The sequence below is a fragment of the Tursiops truncatus genome, chromosome 20 (genome assembly GCF_011762595.2).
Source record: "Tursiops truncatus isolate mTurTru1 chromosome 20, mTurTru1.mat.Y, whole genome shotgun sequence".
Lineage (NCBI taxonomy): Eukaryota > Metazoa > Chordata > Mammalia > Artiodactyla > Delphinidae > Tursiops > Tursiops truncatus.
Genome location: NC_047053.1, coordinates 33034178 through 33051170, shown reverse-complemented (window position 1 = coordinate 33051170; position 16993 = coordinate 33034178). Strand labels below are relative to the sequence as shown.

Sequence of the window (16993 nt, the reverse complement as noted above, 5' to 3'; positions counted from 1 at the left end):
GCTTAGGCTCCAAGGCAATTGAGATCACCTAGAGGGCCAAGCGGTTCTTTTCATCTCTCAAAAGATTGGGAGATGTGAGGACCCCCTGCCCCCTGGACACATTGGGTGTGATCTGTCAAAGAATGCTTCATGCCTGGAACACCAGTCTGTTTAGCAGAGTTCACACTGTTTCATCTGTGGGCACCTGTGCCGACCAGTGCCCAGGATTCAGGGTCCGTGACCAAGACTGCTTCTCAGATGCCCCTGCTCAAATCAGAGGCACTTGGGTCCAAAGGCCTCATGTAGGACCCAGACCTAAGAGTGAGTCCAAGAGAAGGAGGAATCATAGAAAACAAGAGCAGAAACTACCCCCCAACCCTGTCGCAAGTGAAATGACTGTGATTCATACCAGTTGCAAAGTTTGGGGGTGCAGGTCCCCCAAAGCAGCTTCTTAAACCTTGAGAATCTCCGAGAGAAGAATTTCTGGGGTGAGGGTCAGGAGCCATGTCCTGCGCTCACCACCCCTCGGGCACGTGGAGATCAGGAAGTAGCACAGGATTGCGTGTGGGAGGTGGGTCAGTTGGTGACAGGTGGGGTAGAAAAGCAGGTGGGTAAAGTCCCCTTTTTGGGAAATCACTCGTGGAGTCAGTTGGATACAAGCAGTGAAGAAGGTCCACACTACAAATGCAGTGTTCTCATCTCAAAGCAAACTGCAGTTCCAGAAGGAAGAGCGTGTGTCAGGGTAAGCAGACAAGACAATTTTGCACCAAGATACGTTCCTCCACCCCTGAAACCAGGCTTCTCTCAGCCTCCCCGGCAGTGAGGGGAAACAGCTGCTGTTCTCAGCTGACCTGACTGAGCCAATCCGCGTGCGAACTCTTCACTCCTTGGAGAGGCTGCCTCCCGGTTTGCCCCTGAGCAGTTAGGGAGGGATTCTGTTCCACGGAAAGGACCTCTCTCCTGAGGAGACAAAGCCTGTTGCCTCCACCACAGCTTCCCTTTGGGCCCATCTCAAGCCTGGCCAAACTGGGGATCGGAGTGGAGATTGCCCTGCATTCCCCTCTCCTCTGCCTCAGTATGTCTTTGTAACGTCAGCTGGTGTCTTACAAAGGGCAAGGGAAACACACACACACACCCAGAACTCTTGCTGGTCAGAGATTCCCTGAGTGTCTGTCCTCGCCCGAGCCCATTTTGTGTGTCTGTGTTGTGAACCTTGGGACTCTGGAGAGAAGGGGGTGGGGGGGGAGTGGTAAACGTTGCCCAGTGAAGGCTTATCATTCTTTTGTTGTTGGGATCTGTTCTTGGGGAGGGTGGGGGTCAGGGGAAGCTTGACTTTGTCTTCGTCAATAAACTCTCATTTACATAAAATGAAGTTTGTGCCTATGTACTTTGTTCCCAGAGTGACAATCTAGGACAAGACACAGCTGGCCAAGGGAGGGATGGGCATTAATAAGCATTCTATTAGAACTTGCCTTTTGGCTGTCCTAACCCTCCCAGGGATTTAACCAGATGAAATTAAGATTGGCCTGAGGAAGGATCATATGTCTCAGAGGCTCCTCTTAACCAAGCCCCCATCACCATCACCACACAGGCATTTCGCCGCAGGCAGGGAGTGTTCGCAGGAGCCCATCCGTCTTCCCTGGCAGGTCCCCTGCTAGGACCCAAAGCAGATGGTCCAGGGGCAGGCAGCCAGCCAGGCACAGGGGCAGAAGGAGCACAGCAGAGCTTCTCGTCAGTGTCCTCTTACCCAGGACGTTCCACTAATGAATTTATAAAAGCGTCTCAGATCTGCACTCAGGGCCTGCATGTTCCCAAGTGGATAGAATTAATGCTGCTTTCAAGCAAACTTCCCAAGGAGTTCATATCTAATCACCTGCATTTGTGTTGCGGGGGGACACGTGAGCCAGGTGTGGTCAAGCTAGAGGCCCTGCCCCTGGTTGTGATGAGTGGACAGCGTCTGAAGTCTCCCACAGCCTGGAGTGGGGGAAGGAGGCTGAGGGATCCAATGCCCAGATGCCCTGAGCCTCTCTCACCAGTAGAGTGAGTGTAGGTAAGGTGCTTTGCACCATGCTTGGCAGAGTAACTGCTTTTATTACGTGGATGTCCAGACACCGTGAACAAACTGCCTTTGGCAGCTAGGAACTCTCGGAGCTCTTGGTTGTCTCCACGGGCTGGCTGCAGTTAGGCTGCGCTCTAATTGGAGTAACACTTAGGGTGGTGTGGGGTCAGAGTCAGAGATATGAAGAGGGAGGGGCCTTACTGAGGTCTCATTGGGTTCACCAGCTGAGAGTGTCAATTTTGGCCCAGAAAATCCTTAGGACAGAAGCTTCCAACTCTTGGGTGCACATCGATATCACCCAAGAGCTTTCACAAAAGGCTGATGATTCTTGGCCAGTCGGGTGGGGCCTGGGGCAATCTGCATTTCAGAAGACTCCTCAGATGTTTCTAGAAGTGCTGGATTGAGACTCACTGCCAGAGAAAGACTCACACTTGTCTGCCTCCTGCCTCTCCTGCAGTAATGGTGCTCTTGTGGCAGTTGAAAAACGGTAAAGCACTTTCATGCACAAGACGCGCGAGATGCCTGCCCGTTCGTGAATGGAGAGCGTTATCCCCGTTTTTCAGGTGAGAGAAGGCAAAGCCACGTCTTCTGATTCCCTCTGTCCTTAACTACTACAGCTTCCCTTCATCTGTGCCACCAGGCCAAAAGCCAGCCTTGCTAAGCTCCTGAGGTCCCAGTGTGTTCAGTCTCCAAAAGCAGGGTATACTGGCCCCCAGACCTCCACCTGAGATTGCACCATCCTTCTCTGCCCCCACCCCCCCCCCACCCCCCCCCCCCCACCCCCGCCACCAGAGATCTCAGGTACATTGTTTCTGAGGCCAGAAAACAGCTGAGGACTCCCGGGTTGGAGCCTTCCTACTCCCACCTCATGCACTGATGCTTTTTCTGGTTTTGCCTGGACCCAGATTTCTTTTCCTGCCACCCCCAGCTCCAGGAGGCAAGAGCCTGTTTATTTTAATACCTGGTGTGGCACTTGGGAAAGATCACACCTCCCCCGTCGTTACCCATTTCTGTCTCCTGAACACTAATCCTAGAATCCCCACCAGCCCCCAGACATGTTATTAGCAACAAGGATGTTTCTTGAAAAGTTTCCGAGTTGGCTCCAAACTTGCCATCTCAGTTTCCCATTTAGCTTTTGCCCTGCTGTTCTTGATGCTGCCAACAAGAGGAAGACTAATTTAGGGATTGGTTAGACCCAGATGGACTTCATTTCCGGAATTATCCTTTTGAGACAGGACTGCCCCAATACTCTGGGACTGAGAGAACTCCACTACCCGCCTTCTCCCACTGGGTAGGTATTAGAGGAGGATATTCTAGTCTAGCCTAGCCTCTGGCTTTCCCTCCCTTGTTTCATTCACTCTCCACTTATGGTCAAAGGCCCCAGGATCTGGCTAGCCAGCTTCTGAAAGCCAGTGGGATCCTCGGCTACGGTGGAGCAAGGGCGGCGGAGTGGCAGGTTTGGGTCCTCGTCCTCTCTGTCCCGCTCCGTGTCTGGGCTTCAGATGCTGCAGGTGGACCCATGCATTCCATGCCCTTAAACCTCAGGCGTCCTCAGCTGAACCAGAGCCACAGACTAAGGACAGAGCCTCTCAGGCTTTTTCACCAAGGTAATCCTAATCATAGAAGACAGTGAATAGGCTCCTAGGGGCGTACATCCTTAGACCAAAGTGACTCTCAGCGAACCAAGATGATTTAACCGAGTCTTAAATTCAGGCACATTTTGCATTTTATGTTAATATTATGGGTTTGTTTTTTTATGTAAGATATAATGCTTTAAATGACCCATCACTGCAAGCCAGTGTGAGGCCCCTTAATGAACCTGTGGCTTTGTGTTCTCCTAGTATAGCTAAGTTGAGAATTCTGAGAAGCCTGGCCGCAAGGTGTGTGTGAGCATTGCATGATTTCTCGTTTCTGGTCTCCCTTGGGCTGAAATAGAACCAGACTGGCGGGCCATAGCCTGGGGGAGTAGACATAAATTCTGGGATCCTTGGGCGGGGTAAGGATGAAAGATTTTCAAATACAGTGGGGGGATTGGTAGTGCCCTGGATGATTTAATCAAGTTTAGGAGTCTCTTGGTTGACTTGGTTGACCGTTGCATTTCCACAGGGCCAGTAAATCTGATGTCTCCAGAACAAAAGTGGCACTCCAGGAGGGGGCCCCCTGTCTCCTTCTCAGCCCTCCATTTGCTTCTAGCTGCCCTGGCCCTTCTCTGCAAAGCCCTACCCAGCACCCGGGAGGCGTCTTAGCATAAATGGAAATGGAAACGCTTTCCCAAGGTCATGTTCAACCTTCCCTCTGAATGGCTGTGTCTCTAAAACAGAAAAGAAAAACGAAAGGCCACACAGTGAGACTCCACGCCAGGCACTGCGTTACAGACTCTACACACCACAGGCTCATTTATGCTGTGGGGACAACTGATCACCTCTTCATTTTACAAATAAGGCATAGAGTTCGGAGCGTTCAAGTAATTTGCCTTCAGTCGCGTAGTAAGTGGTAGGGCCAGGACCTAAATCCAGATCTGCTTGATTCTGAAGCCCAGGCTCGTAACCACTGTACTCTCTGTCTGGACGGGAGAGGGAAGGGGAGTGACCGGGAGGGTGCTCAGCCTGCTAGTACTAGAAAGAATAGGAAGGAAGTCACAGTGCAGTGCGGGATGCTGGGTCCAGGGGTAAAAGCACTTGGGAGATCTCTCCCAGCTTCCCCCTCCTCCTCCCTGCACCACTGACCAGGTTGCTGCCCTGCTTCAAAACGCTTACAGGCTATCCCAGCCAAACAGGGCTAGCTCCCAACTCCTTCCTCGGCAGTCAAGGCCTTCGTGACTTCACCTCCACCAACCTCTCAGCCTCCTCTCCCTGTGCTTCCAGCCCCCCGCCCCCATTGCCATGCCTGTGTGTGTCCTGGACCCCCTTCTCAAACCCCTGTAATTGCTCCCAACTTCTCTCATCTGAACCCTCCTCTTCCACACCCTCCCCGACCCTGGCACCCGAAATCCACTTCTTTCAAGGTTTCTTCCTTGAAAGTTGCCTCCTCCGAAGCCTCCACTGACTCCTCTCCCTAGTTGGCCTGCTCCCTCTACCCTTCCCCAGAACCTTGACTCTGCGCACATCACATATTCGCGCCACGTGGGTGCTTCTGGCCTCCCTGATGAACTGTGGGCCCCTGGCCAAGTTCGTCAGTGGCTGCCCCTCTAGAGACTCCCGATTTTTGTCTTCCGCATTTTACACTTCAGTAAGACCAGTCACTCAACCTCTCTCAGCCTCAACTATCTCATCTGTAAAACGGGGGAAACAGAATCTACCTCATAGTATTGTGAGCGTTAACTCTGAAGATGCAGGCAAAGCTGAGAGCACATGGCCTGGCACATACTCATTAAATGTTAGCTACCCGTGAGGAATGACACTGACCACGACTGTTTTAGAGTAAATACACGGGCGATTCTGCCCTCTCCCCTGGCAAATGCTGGCATCACCCCCTCTGGAGAGGAGAGGGGAGGGGAGCAGTCGTTTCAGGGGATGGAGGTCATTCGTTGGCCTGGGATGAGCTTTGCTTTGCCAGCCTGCTCTGCTCTTCTTTCCCTGCTGCAGTGACGGGTGAAAATGACCGCCCTTCGCAGTCCTCCGGTGCGGTGGCGGAGAGGAGTCTGGATGCCTCTCTAGCACACGGTGCGAGGCACACAGTGGGCGACCGTCCAATGACTGAACTGGGAAGGGTCAGAAGAGACCTAGAGAGGGAACCTGGGGTGTGTGGCGGGGGTGGGATATGGAGTGAAGCCAAAGGCTTTAGGGCCTCTCCGGTCCCTTTCTCCCAGCCCTCCAGGTTAGACCTAAAAATACCGCAGGGAGAGTCGGGAGGGGTGAAGGTCGAGGCTCGGGATTAAAGAATTTGTCCAGGGCTTCCCAAGTGAATATGGCAGGCTCAGGGACCCAGCAGAACGCCAGCGGGGCACGCCCCCCCCCGCCCCGCTCCCGCCTCCTCCTCCTCCCAGCGCGAGCGGGCGGCGCGCTCCGGAGGGAGAACCGGGCTGGAGGTGTCCTACCCACTCGGCGGCCAGCACCTGCTCCCCCCGCGCCCGCCCTGAGCCCGCCCAGACTGCGCAGCCGGGGGCGCTCCCACCTCTCTCCCCCCGGGCCGGGGAGCCGGGGGGCAGCACCGGAGCCCGGGGGGAGCGCGGCCCCACCGGCCGGCCGGCCCGGGCTGGGGGTAGCTAGGACGGCCCCGGGTAAGCGGCGGGAGGCTGGGCGAGCGGGCGGGCCGGGGCCGGGGTGGGTCGGTGGGGGAATGGGGGGGCGCGACGGGGGCGAGGAGGGAGGTGGGGGCCGGCGGACTGGCGGGGAAGTGGCGCGGGGCGGCCACGTGAGAGCTGGTGCTGGCGGGGTGGTGAGGGGGGTTGCCTGCGAGGTGCTGGAGGCGGAGAGCAGGCTGGGCTCCGGCATCCCCCTCACCCAGAACTCCCACCAATCAGGTCATAGGGAGCTCAGCATCCTCCGACGCCCGCACCCACCCACTCCCACATGAATGTGATGGGGACAGACAGCGGGCAGACGTGTGACTCGGCCCACGGGACCTGCAAAGCCCCCGCCCTCAGTCTGGGGCTGGGACTCAGGCGTCCAGGTCCAGGGAAGAGGAACCAGAAGCAGGCTTTGGCCCCAGTGTATGTCCCCGGGCGCTGTCTGCAGACTCACTGCAGAGCACAGGCCTTGGGGAGGGAGGCTCAGGGGCCTGGGCCCTGCCTCTCCGGACAGCCCTCTTCCACCCCCACCCAGCTGGGGATGTTGCATTAACAAACACTTAGACCCAGGACCCCCGCCTGGGAAGCGGGAGGGGACACCAGTCACCTCTGAGTCAGGGCCTGGTGACTTCCAGGAGGCTGTCCCCAGACTAGGGGCCTCTCTGGCACCCCCTCCCTGGCTCTAGCGCTGTGCCCCGCTTTTATTTCCCAGCTATTCCCCCAGAAAGGGTTGATTTCAGGGCAGGGAATGGGTTATCCAGGAGAATCTGCAGGTAGGCTACATCCTAGATCCCTCTAAGTTGCCACACCCAGGGGGAGGCCAGGACACTTCTGGCATTCTTTGCCTTCTCTTCCTCCCCTAAGGTGCCCCCTCCCCACCTGCTTGTGCTGGTTATGTAATTAACCCAGCTGAGGCTCTCTGCCATGCTGACAGTGTCCAGGGATGCCTGAGAAGCCCAGGGCCCTGGAGGGATTTATGGGGAGGAGGGGCTGGTACTTCCCCCAGTTGGGAGCTCACAGAAATAGAGAAGCACTTGTTGGGAAGGGACACTGCATGGGACAAGAAGGAGATGAGAGTCCTAGTCTTAGTTGACAGCTCAACTGGCTATGTGGTCTTCACATCCCTAAATCTGTGGGGGTTTTTTTGGTTTTGTTTTTACCTTCAATAAAATGGGGAGAATTGCACACACACACACACACACACTACATGTACGTGAGCAACAGTGCAGTAGTGCAGAGTGACCCATCTGGGATGGCTAGGAGGTCCCATTGTGATCGATGAGTGAAGGACCCCTGTGCATAACAATGGCCACTGTTTATTGAACACCTACTCCGGCCTCACAACACCCTATGGCCTCACAACACCCTATGACGTTCCTTGCCAAAGATCACACTTTAGGTGAGTGGCAGAGCGGAGAATCCAATGCTGGTGGACCTCACTCCAGATCCTGCCATTGGTTTACTATGCTGTATGTGCACATGCCCTGTGGATTGGGTCCTGTGAACCAGGACGGACTGGACTGAGGGACATTGTGCTGTGAGCTGTGCATATGTGGAAAGGGCATGCATCCACAGAGAAAACATGCATATGTGCTGGAAAGCATGGCCCCATCCAAACCCAGCGAACCCATCTGCCTTGGACCCATTTAGCAGGCACTGGTGTCACCCTCCTGGGAATAGTCCCCAAACAGGAGGTCTCAGGCATGTACCAGCCTCCCTGGTCACCATCCTCAACAGAAAGAGAAGGCACCTGGCTAAGAGGCTTACTTGGATTATCTCAGGAGTAGAGGCTAATTATCCTTCTTTGTAAGTGTGCAGAATGTGGCTCAGATCCACAGCCAGGGAACATCAGAGCTGGATTTATACCCATGCTCTAAAGTCATTGAAACTGAGCAAGAATGAGCTAACGAATCCATGTCAAGGTTCAATCCTGTAGCAGCCCTTTCCCGGGCACCTGCTGCATGCCAGGTCCTCTGAGCTCAGGGGGTTGCCAGATAATCAGACCCAGCCCTTGGCCTGTGGCCTACGCCAGCTAGAATCCCTAAACTTGGAAGCTGAAGTAATGCAACATTGTAGAAAGGAGTAGCCCGCCTTTCCCAGCTGTGTGCCTGGGCTCGTGTCTCCCTCCCTCTGGGTCTTCTCTCCAAAGTGGGAATACCTATTACCTGGGGATACTGTATCGACTAAGGATAACCACGTGGGCATGCTGACTTAGAGTAACTGCTCCACAGGTGTCACGCTCCACAGAGCCAAGGTCATCGGCCAATCCAGGGATTCTCAGCAGGGGGTGCTTGGGAAGGTGGGGGGAGCGCATTTTGGGTCATCATGGTCACTAGAGGCTGCTGCTGGCAAGTACCTCCAGGCAGCTGGGGATGTGAAATGCCCTGCTCGATAAAGAATTCTCTCTCCACAAAATGCCAGGACTGCCTCCACGGAGACGCACTGGCCTGGTCTCACTCCTGAGGACCAGGAGACCAAGGCTGCGAGGCGTTGCTGTCTTGCCCCGGGCTCAGTGGGAAGGCTGGGACTTGAAGCCAAGTCTAGTGCTCTTTCCACTCCGCTCTGTGGCCTGCCTGGGTCTGGGAGTCAGACCGGCCAAAAGTCAGGTCATAATACAAGTCAAGAAAGATGGATTCCCACTGATGGGATGAACGGCAGGGAGAATGGAGAAGGAAGGATGGGGAGGTTCTGGATAGATGGGATAGGGGCTCTGGGGAAGGGAAGGCATCCCAAGTGGCAGTAGTAACAGCTCCAGTGGCATTCCCCAAGGTAGAAAAGTACAGGATCTGTCCAAGGAGAAGCCAGCCCCACCGAGCCCACCTCTTGTTTCCACAGTCCAGGTGGAGGCCGCAGAGGGCCCAGGGCGAGCAGGGGCAGCGATGATTGGTCCTGACGGTGGCTGAGCCCCCAGCCCCTGGAATATGCAGCCCGGGGGAGCCCCAGGCAGCGGCGAGGACGAGGTGGCGGAGCGGGGCGGGAGGCATGGTCTCCACCTACCGGGTGGCCGTGCTGGGGGCGCGAGGCGTGGGCAAGAGTGCCATCGTGCGCCAGTTCCTGTACAACGAGTTCAGCGAGGTCTGCGTGCCCACCACCGCCCGCCGCCTCTACCTGCCTGCTGTCGTCATGAACGGCCACGTGCACGACCTCCAGATCCTCGACTTCCCGCCCATCAGCGCCTTCCCTGTCAATACGCTGCAGGTAGGGGGGTGGGGGTGGGGGACAGGGTGGAGGACAGCCTGGACCCCAACCCTCTCCTGGCTCCGGCCCTATTGCTGGCTTTGAGAACTCCGCGCTGCACCACGGGCCGCCCTACTTAGAGCCGTGCCAGGAATCCATTCATTTGTGCACTGGTTTATTCAACAAATATTTGACGAACGTCTGATGTGTACCAGGCCCTGTGGTGGGCACTGGGATAGAATGGTGCTCAAGACAGAGCAGTTTGCTCTCGAGGAACTCATAGCCTGGTGAGAAGACAAACAGTCAGCTATTACGTAGTTCCATGAGTGTCATGATTGCAGGGGATGCGGGAACTAAGACAGCCCTGAAGGGGCATCTGCCCCACGAAGGTGTGTGAGGGTGGGGGTCACAGGAGGTGATGTCTCAGCTAGGTAGGATCTGGGCAGGTAAGGGTCAGTGAAGAGAAAGGCATAGAGCGCCGGATGCCTGTTAATATTCTGGGCGCTGCCTCCCATGGCCTCAGACCCATGTCATCTGTAGAAGGGACAACAGAAGAAAAGGCTGGGACCTGGGAAAGGTGTGTTCTCAGAGACTGGAGACCCCAATCAGATCTCTTGCCCAAGGGCCTTTTCTCTTAAGTGATGCTTTGTCCCCTGACCTCAGGACTGGCCCTCGGGGCGGCCTTTCCTGCAGGGGTTGGATTCAGATGCCCCCAGTGCCCTGGCTTACAGGGTCCAGCCTGCAGGACCGGGTCCTTCTTCCTGCTCTCTACCTCTGGCTTGAGCGGGAGTCGGGTGCAGGGGGAAGCTGAGCCCTAGACATGTTGGCTCACCAAAGAAGCCCCTGACCAGAGCGCAGAGTTGCTCCAGGAAGGCTAGGCACGGTGGAGGCCCGGAGGGCACGGGCCACCGCTTGGCCAGTTGTAACTGTGCAAATAGAGCAATCTCTCGGGTGGAGCTGGGGGCTGGGGAAGGGCTCAGGCTCAGCACTGTGTCAGCAACTCCGGGCACGAGGACCTTCGCCCAACCTCGGGGACACCTGTCTCTCCCATCCTAGGTGTGGGAGCATCAGCACCAAAGACAAAAGCCTGATCCACACATCACACCTTGGAAACAGTGAGGTCAGGGCAGTGGGTCCAAGGTCAGGTGTTCTATTTCTCCTCCAGAGGAGACTAACGGTAGCCTGAGTGGATGCTCAGATCCCGCTCTGGTCCTGTGCATTGAGCTGGGTTTATTTTTCACATTTTGTTGTGTGTTTAAATTGTAATTTCGGTTTTGGAATCGGGAAGATACAATTTAAAAGCCCAAATTTTGTTAAAACAAACAAACAAAAAGTACACCCAAAGAAATCTCAGTCCCACCCCTGCTCCCTTTACCCCAGTTCTTGTCCCATTCTATAGCCATTCTCATTGGTTTTTTTATTCACACTTCCAGTTTTTCTTTACCTAAATAAGAAAATGTATTCTTATTCCACTTCCCTTCTTGCATTAAAAACAAAAACAAAAACAAAACTGTCTGCACCTTTTGTTTGTTTGTTTGGGTTTTTTCTTTGTTTATTTGGCTTGACATTTTAACCTGTAGGTCTTTCCATGTCAGTATCTAGAGGTCTTCATTCTTTTTTCATGGCTACACTGTATTCCATTGGAAAGATGTACTATGAAGTCCCCTCTTGTTGGACAAGTGGGTTGTTTCCAAACTTTTGCTTCAAAACAATGCCACAGTGAATAGCCTTGTAATAGTCATTTTGTACACAGGAAGGCATATCTGTGGGATCGATTTCTGGAAATGGCATTGCTAGGTCAAAGGATAAATGCAACTGGAGTTTGGAAGGTGCCAGATTCCACACACCCCTCCATTAAGGTGCATAGTTTGTGCTCCTGTGAGGGATGTTACATGAGTGCTTGTTTCCCTAAAGCCATCAGAGTGTATTGTCAAACTTTTGGATTTTTGACAGTCTGATAGATGAGATAGGATAATCTCAGTGTACTTTTTATTTACATCTCTGCTTATGAGTGAAGTCGAGCATCTTTTCATATGTTTGAGGGCCTTTGCCTTTCTTTTTCTGAAAACTATTAATGCCTTTGCCCATCTTCCTGTTGGATCATTGGCCTTTTCTTCCTGATTGACCCTGAGTTTTGGACTCTACAAGGATGTCCAAGACGTCACCCCTGAAGCACAAGAAAGGGACTTTGGGCAAAGAAATGCTGAGACAGGATCCTGCATGCCCCAAAGATCAAATAGTAGAATCCCACTGGTTACTGTCTGAAAATAAGAATACATTCTTCCCCAAAGCCAGATGAGATCCAGCCCAGGAGAGCGGCGTTTCTAGGGTCGTCTCAGCTCTTGCTTCTGCAGCCTCTCTCCTCCTATCAGAGAAGGAAGCTAATGTTAGAGGGCGTGTGCAACCCACCCAAGGAACAAGCAGCAAATGCATGGTTGGCACCCAGGTGGCTGAGGCTCCCTCAGCTCCTGTGTCCTCGGAACTGGACTCAGTTTCCATTGCTCCTTCTCTGTCTTGATACAGCTCCAAGATGGTCTTTTACCATCTGGAATGCTGCATGGAGCTAGCTGGAAGGCAAGCTGAGCTTTCTTACTCCCTCCCTTCAATCAGGGGTAAAGGGGCAACCCAGCCAATCGGGAGCCTTCTTTCTCTCCCTTTTAGGAGCCCCCAGAGAGGAGTGGGTGGGAGGCAGCCTGGAGGCCCCCTTGAGGAGGTAGCATGTTGGGAGAGAGGTGGGGCTGTCCCCCTCGAAGGCTGGCAGCTGTTCCCTCTCCCCAGCAGAGAGCTGGAGGAATATGGGAGCCTCTCTGCCTATTTCCCCATCCCTCCCACTCCTGCTGATCTCCGCTCCATGCATGGAATGGAGGAGGAACAGCGTACGCTCTGGGGCCCCAAGCTCCCAGAGGTCCTGTGTCCAGTGCAATACAGTCTTTCCTGGCCTGAGAAACCAGTTCATGGTTTTCTATGATTTTAGATTTGTCCTCAGCATCTTCCCCCTGCACCAAAGTTAAAACTCAGCACAAAGAAAAGATGCCACATCATCTCCCTGGAGAAATCCACTGCAGCAGCTTCGAAGCCTTTGAATCGGGAAGTGCTTTTCTGGAGTCGGACTTAACGCTCCACCACTGTGGCCCAAGTCTTTCCCCTTTTAATCCTTCTCTGCAGTGTAGAACCAGCTGTAGTCCTCCATGCCTGATCCCTACCCCAATTCAGCTCCTAAGCTGGCACAGGAGATATGCCTGCCTCTCCCTCTAGTCTTTTGCCGGGGCTCTAGTTCCTAGAGAAAACCCTAGTTCCCCTTGTCCTGGGAGGCCCGTCTTTCCACACTCTGGCTGCTTTCTGCCGCTGCCCTTGCAATTCTCATCTGCTGGCAGGTTAATTAGCTAACTCATCTCTTAAGCAATCTTCTCTTTGGTGCACTCAGGTTTGCCTGGGGCCTGTTCAGCTTGAGCCCGGGCCCTTCCCAGAGAATTTGCCACTGGCATTCAGGAAGTTCCATCTCCCTGGAGCTGCCCTGGGGCCCTGCTCGACATCAGCCCCCATTAGGCATCCAGTCTCAACCTTTTTCTCCTCAGGCCTCTTCTTCTCAACTTTGAGGGCAGAGTGAAGCAAACAGAAGGGGTACCTCAGGTAGCAATCTAAGGGCTGTGTTACAGGCAGGAATTGGGTTGATTCCAGCACGGACCAGGTGGGATCCAGGACCGTGGAGAGTTCACCAGCCTAGGTAGTGCAATTAAAGAGCCTAGGAGGAGGAGGTATGTAAAAATGAGGAAGGCTGGACTCTGGTCCTCTCAGGAGCTCACAGCAGAAGTGGGGACCTGGGAATGGAAACAGCTCTGACCAAGGTATAATTGAACTGTTCTTAGAACACAGAAGATGAAGGGAATAGTCCCCTGCTTGCGGGAAGGCTTCTTAGAGGAGGAAGAGGCATCTGAGCTGAGGCCTGGGAAGAGAGAGAAGATTTCAACAGGTCCAACAACTAGCTCAGGGCTGGGCTCGTAGAGGCGCTTAATAAATGTAATCGAACAAAGGACTGGATGGATGGATTGGGGGACAAAATGGGACAAGGCAGATCTCAGCTCCAGGAGTGCACAAGACAGACAGCGGCCCTGCCCCATCCTGGCTTGGAGGTGGGGAAGCCACACCTGAGCTCTGCCGTTGTGCCCTGGGCCTGGCCTCCTGGGGATTGGCGAGTGTGCAAGGCTTAGGGTGCAGTGGCAGGTGAGAGTGCTGTGTATGGCGGGAGGTGGCTGGGGGCACGGGGAGCCCTTATGGCTGCTCTGACCTTGGTGCTGGCTGGGGGTGTTGCAGGAGTGGGCAGACGCCTGCTGCAGGGGACTCCGGAGCGTCCACGCCTACATCCTGGTCTACGACATCTGCTGCTTTGACAGCTTTGAGTACGTCAAGACCATCCGCCAGCAGATCCTAGAGACGAGGTGAGGGGCCAGGATACACTCCACTGCCACCTCAGTGGATGCCCCTGTGCTGGCCACTTCCCGTGAAAAGGGTGCAGTGGGAGGGAAACAGATCACGTGCCTCTGGTTCCCACACATACTCAAACACACACTCACGACATTTTGCCGTCCCCGTTTCTGTTAACTCATTTGGGGACCCTTACCATGGGGTGGCTAGTCTAGTGCAGTAAAGAGCAGAGGCTAGGGGAAGGAGACTTCCAGGGCGCCTCAGCCGCATGACTTTAAGCCAGGCTCAGGTTCCTCATCTGTACAATGGGGAGAACATTAACACCCACCTTTTGCATCAGTTGCGTCAGTTACAGCGCTGCGCCTGGAACAGATGGATGGTAGTAGTAGTATTGACCAGGCACAGCCCGCCCTTCTTGAAGTCCCGGGGCGGGGGGGAGGTTGTGAGACTAGACTGTGGGGTTCTGAGATTCCCACCTCGCCCAGCAGGGTGATCGGCACCTCGGAGACGCCCATCATCATCGTGGGCAACAAGAGGGACCTGCAGCGCGGACGCGTGATCCCGCGCTGGAACGTGTCACATCTGGTGCGCAAGACCTGGAAGTGCGGCTACGTGGAGTGCTCGGCCAAGTACAACTGGCACATCCTGCTGCTCTTCAGCGAGCTGCTCAAGAGCGTCGGCTGCGCACGCTGCAAGCACGTGCACGCCGCCCTGCGCTTCCAGGGCGCGCTGCGCCGCAACCGCTGCGCCATCATGTGACGCCGCGCCCCACGGGCCGCAGCCCCGGCAGGCCTGGGCGGGGAGGGGCAGGAAGAGAACTCCTGGACCGCCCCCGCAGCCGCGCCCTCCCCGGGAGAGGCGGAGGGCGAGAGGGAGCTTCCCCTTAGCTGCCCCGTCCTCCCCCCTCTCCCCAGTCTGTCTTCCTGGGACGGCCGCCTTTAGTGCTGTAGTTCGTGCAGACCGCGGCCGGGCCCCTAGGAGCGCCGTCGCCCCTGGGGGTTGGGGGTGAGCGCGTGACACGGAGGGCGGGGGTGGAGAGGTGCATTGTTGACCGGGCCCGCACCCGTCACCTCCAGAGAGTGTGGCTGTCATTGTTCCGCGTCTTCTTCTCCCGTGTCTGTCTGTCTGCCCAAGCGTCAGTTGGTCCTCAGCTGTCTTACCCACCCTCGCCACCTCCAGCTTCGTTCACAGGGCTCTCATTTTATCCACCCCCTGTCGCAGGTCCCGGCAGCACCTCTTCGTGAGGCCAGCCTTCTGACCGTCAGCCCCACCGGCACGGGGCGGGGCGATGCGGGTGGCCCAGGGACCACAACCGGGGTCCGAGGGTTGAAGTCCTGGATCAGTCAGGGGGAGGAGGCAGAGCTCCCCCTGCTTCCAGGGAGACCTCCCTGCCCAACAGCCCCAATAGACGCAACAAGCTACCTTCCAGCCTTAACTCGATGGTCCGTCCCTGCCGGGTGCCCCTCTCCCACTTCCTGACCCTAAAGTCAGATCACCCCCTGGGTTCAACATTTTTTTCTTGACCGAGTGTGGAGAGGGATTGCCCACAAATGATAGATTTATTTCCATGATGCCAGCGTCCAGTGGTCTGCCAAACTGGAGGATGTTTGGGGGGGAGTGGGGGTGTCTGGTGGTGGGCGGGGTGTGGAGGGAGGCAGTCAGGTCGTGCCAGGGAAGACTTTTTCTCCCCATCTGACCCCAAGCTGACTGCCCCAGACCTTGCCCGCCTTGAATCTCAGATTACCCCGATTAATCTGGGGAGGGGCAGAGCCGGGAAAAGAATTATGGGAACCCCTATGCTTGGGGGAGATATACCGGCATCCCCACCCCTGGATGGAGGCCCTCAGGATCTGACGCCCCCTCGTCCCGACACCAGTTGGCCCCATGCCTTGACTCACTCCGCCCCATTTTCTCCGGCTGCCTGGCCAGTTTCTACCTCTTGTCACCGGAGCTGATCACTGTCAGTTTTGTACCGATTTAGAAATAACAAAAGTAATGAAGATACTAGGAGTGACCTGCGGGATTACTGGGGGATTTGGAGGGCGGGAGAAATGGTGCGAGTCCCCGGCCGCCTAGCCAAGTTCTCCCTGAGGCTGAGCCCTCAGCCCTTCTCTGGTGGGAGGATAGCGAGGTCCCTTGTTAGAAGAGAGACGGAGAGAAGAGCCTAGCCTCGATGTAGCCAAGCTGTGGCGTATAGACCAGGAAACCAGGTAGCTCGGGTGGTGATGGAGAGGAGTCTGGGGGAGGCGTCATGGGTGGCAAACTTCTCATCCAGATCCCGCGTGAGAGGGAAGCTTCGATGTTCTCTTCTGCTTCCCCAGGTGATTCCCACTCCGCTCACTGCGGGTGACGCAGCCCGACAGTGACTGCCCTGACCTTGGGCAGTCCAGTATTTTGGGGTTCTGGTCCCTGCTGTGCTGCATGACTTTGGGCAAGTGACCCGCCCTCTCTGAGCCTCCCCCTGAAGCAGAGGAGGTGGCTCCCCTCCCCCCCACACCTTGGAGTGGCTGGGAGGGTAAGGAAGAGGGGCTGCCCCCTGACTCACCAGGGGGATGGGGTGAGTGGTGACAGCATCTCACCTGCCCCATCACTGTCACCCCCCAGCTCTGAGGCACCTGAGGTGAGAGTGAGGGACCCAGGCCTCTGGCTGCCCCCTGTGGGAGCCGTTGGAATGTATTGCCTGGCTGGCCCCCTTCACCCACCCTCTCACCCCCACTTCACCCCAGATCTTTGATTTTTGATTCCTTCCGCCCCCGTTCTGAGTGTCTGTCCTTCACCCTGCCCTCCCTTCCCCAGGGTTTCCCACCACAGGGTCTGGAAGTGTGTGTGACGCCCACTGCGCTGTGATCAGAAGTCAGATTAAAAATCAGGGAGTGTTTTCCCTCGTTTCTGTACCAAGGTGTTGGCTCAGTTCCTGCCGTGGGAAGGAAGGGACTCCCTGCAGGGTTTCTGCCTGCTGAGCTCTGGAGGGACAGACAGCCTGGGCGATGAGGTGGCCTGAGTCCTAAAGCCCAGGCCCACCAGGAGAATGAAGGGAAGGGGAGAGAGCTGGGGACTCATCTCCTCTCCACCTACCCCGCCAGGTGATCAAAACCATTCAGAAGAGAAGCATAACATCTCCCTCTGCC

General features: G+C 55.6%; 1 protein-coding gene and 1 long non-coding RNA gene across 3 annotated transcripts; one reads left to right on the top strand and one right to left on the bottom strand.

Moving 5' to 3' along the window:
- The first annotated feature begins 2607 nt into the window (after positions 1–2607).
- RASL10B (RAS like family 10 member B) lies at positions 2608–16759 on the top strand. Of its 2 annotated transcripts, none has more exons than XM_019945305.3 (4): positions 2608–6257; positions 9102–9464; positions 13755–13879; positions 14354–16759. In XM_019945305.3, the coding sequence occupies exons 2-4, from the start codon at positions 9249–9251 to the stop codon at positions 14622–14624; spliced, it is 612 nt and encodes a 203-aa protein (XP_019800864.1). In that variant the 5' UTR covers positions 2608–6257; positions 9102–9248; the 3' UTR covers positions 14625–16759. The 2 variants fall into 2 exon arrangements, with proteins under 2 accessions (XP_019800864.1, XP_019800863.1); XM_019945304.2 differs by having other exon boundaries at positions 14351–16759.
- On the bottom strand, positions 10852–14734 carry LOC141277422 (uncharacterized). The gene is made up of 2 exons (XR_012328819.1): positions 14194–14734; positions 10852–11808 (listed from the first exon to the last, which is right to left on the bottom strand). It is a non-coding gene; the product is annotated as an uncharacterized lncRNA (long non-coding RNA).
- Positions 16760–16993: the final 234 nt, after the last annotated feature.

What these genes read in the sequence shown, in the direction of transcription:
- RASL10B (XM_019945304.2), top strand. Translation starts at nt 9,249, where the DNA reads ATGGTCTCCACCTACCGGGTGGCCGTGCTGGGGGCGCGAGGCGTGGGC. An exon ending in TCCCTGTCAATACGCTGCAG is followed by an intron (nt 9,465 to 13,754) that starts GTAGGGGGGTGG and finishes GGGGTGTTGCAG; the next exon opens with GAGTGGGCAGACGCCTGCTG. An exon ending in CAGCAGATCCTAGAGACGAG is followed by an intron (nt 13,880 to 14,350) that starts GTGAGGGGCCAG and finishes CACCTCGCCCAG; the next exon opens with CAGGGTGATCGGCACCTCGG.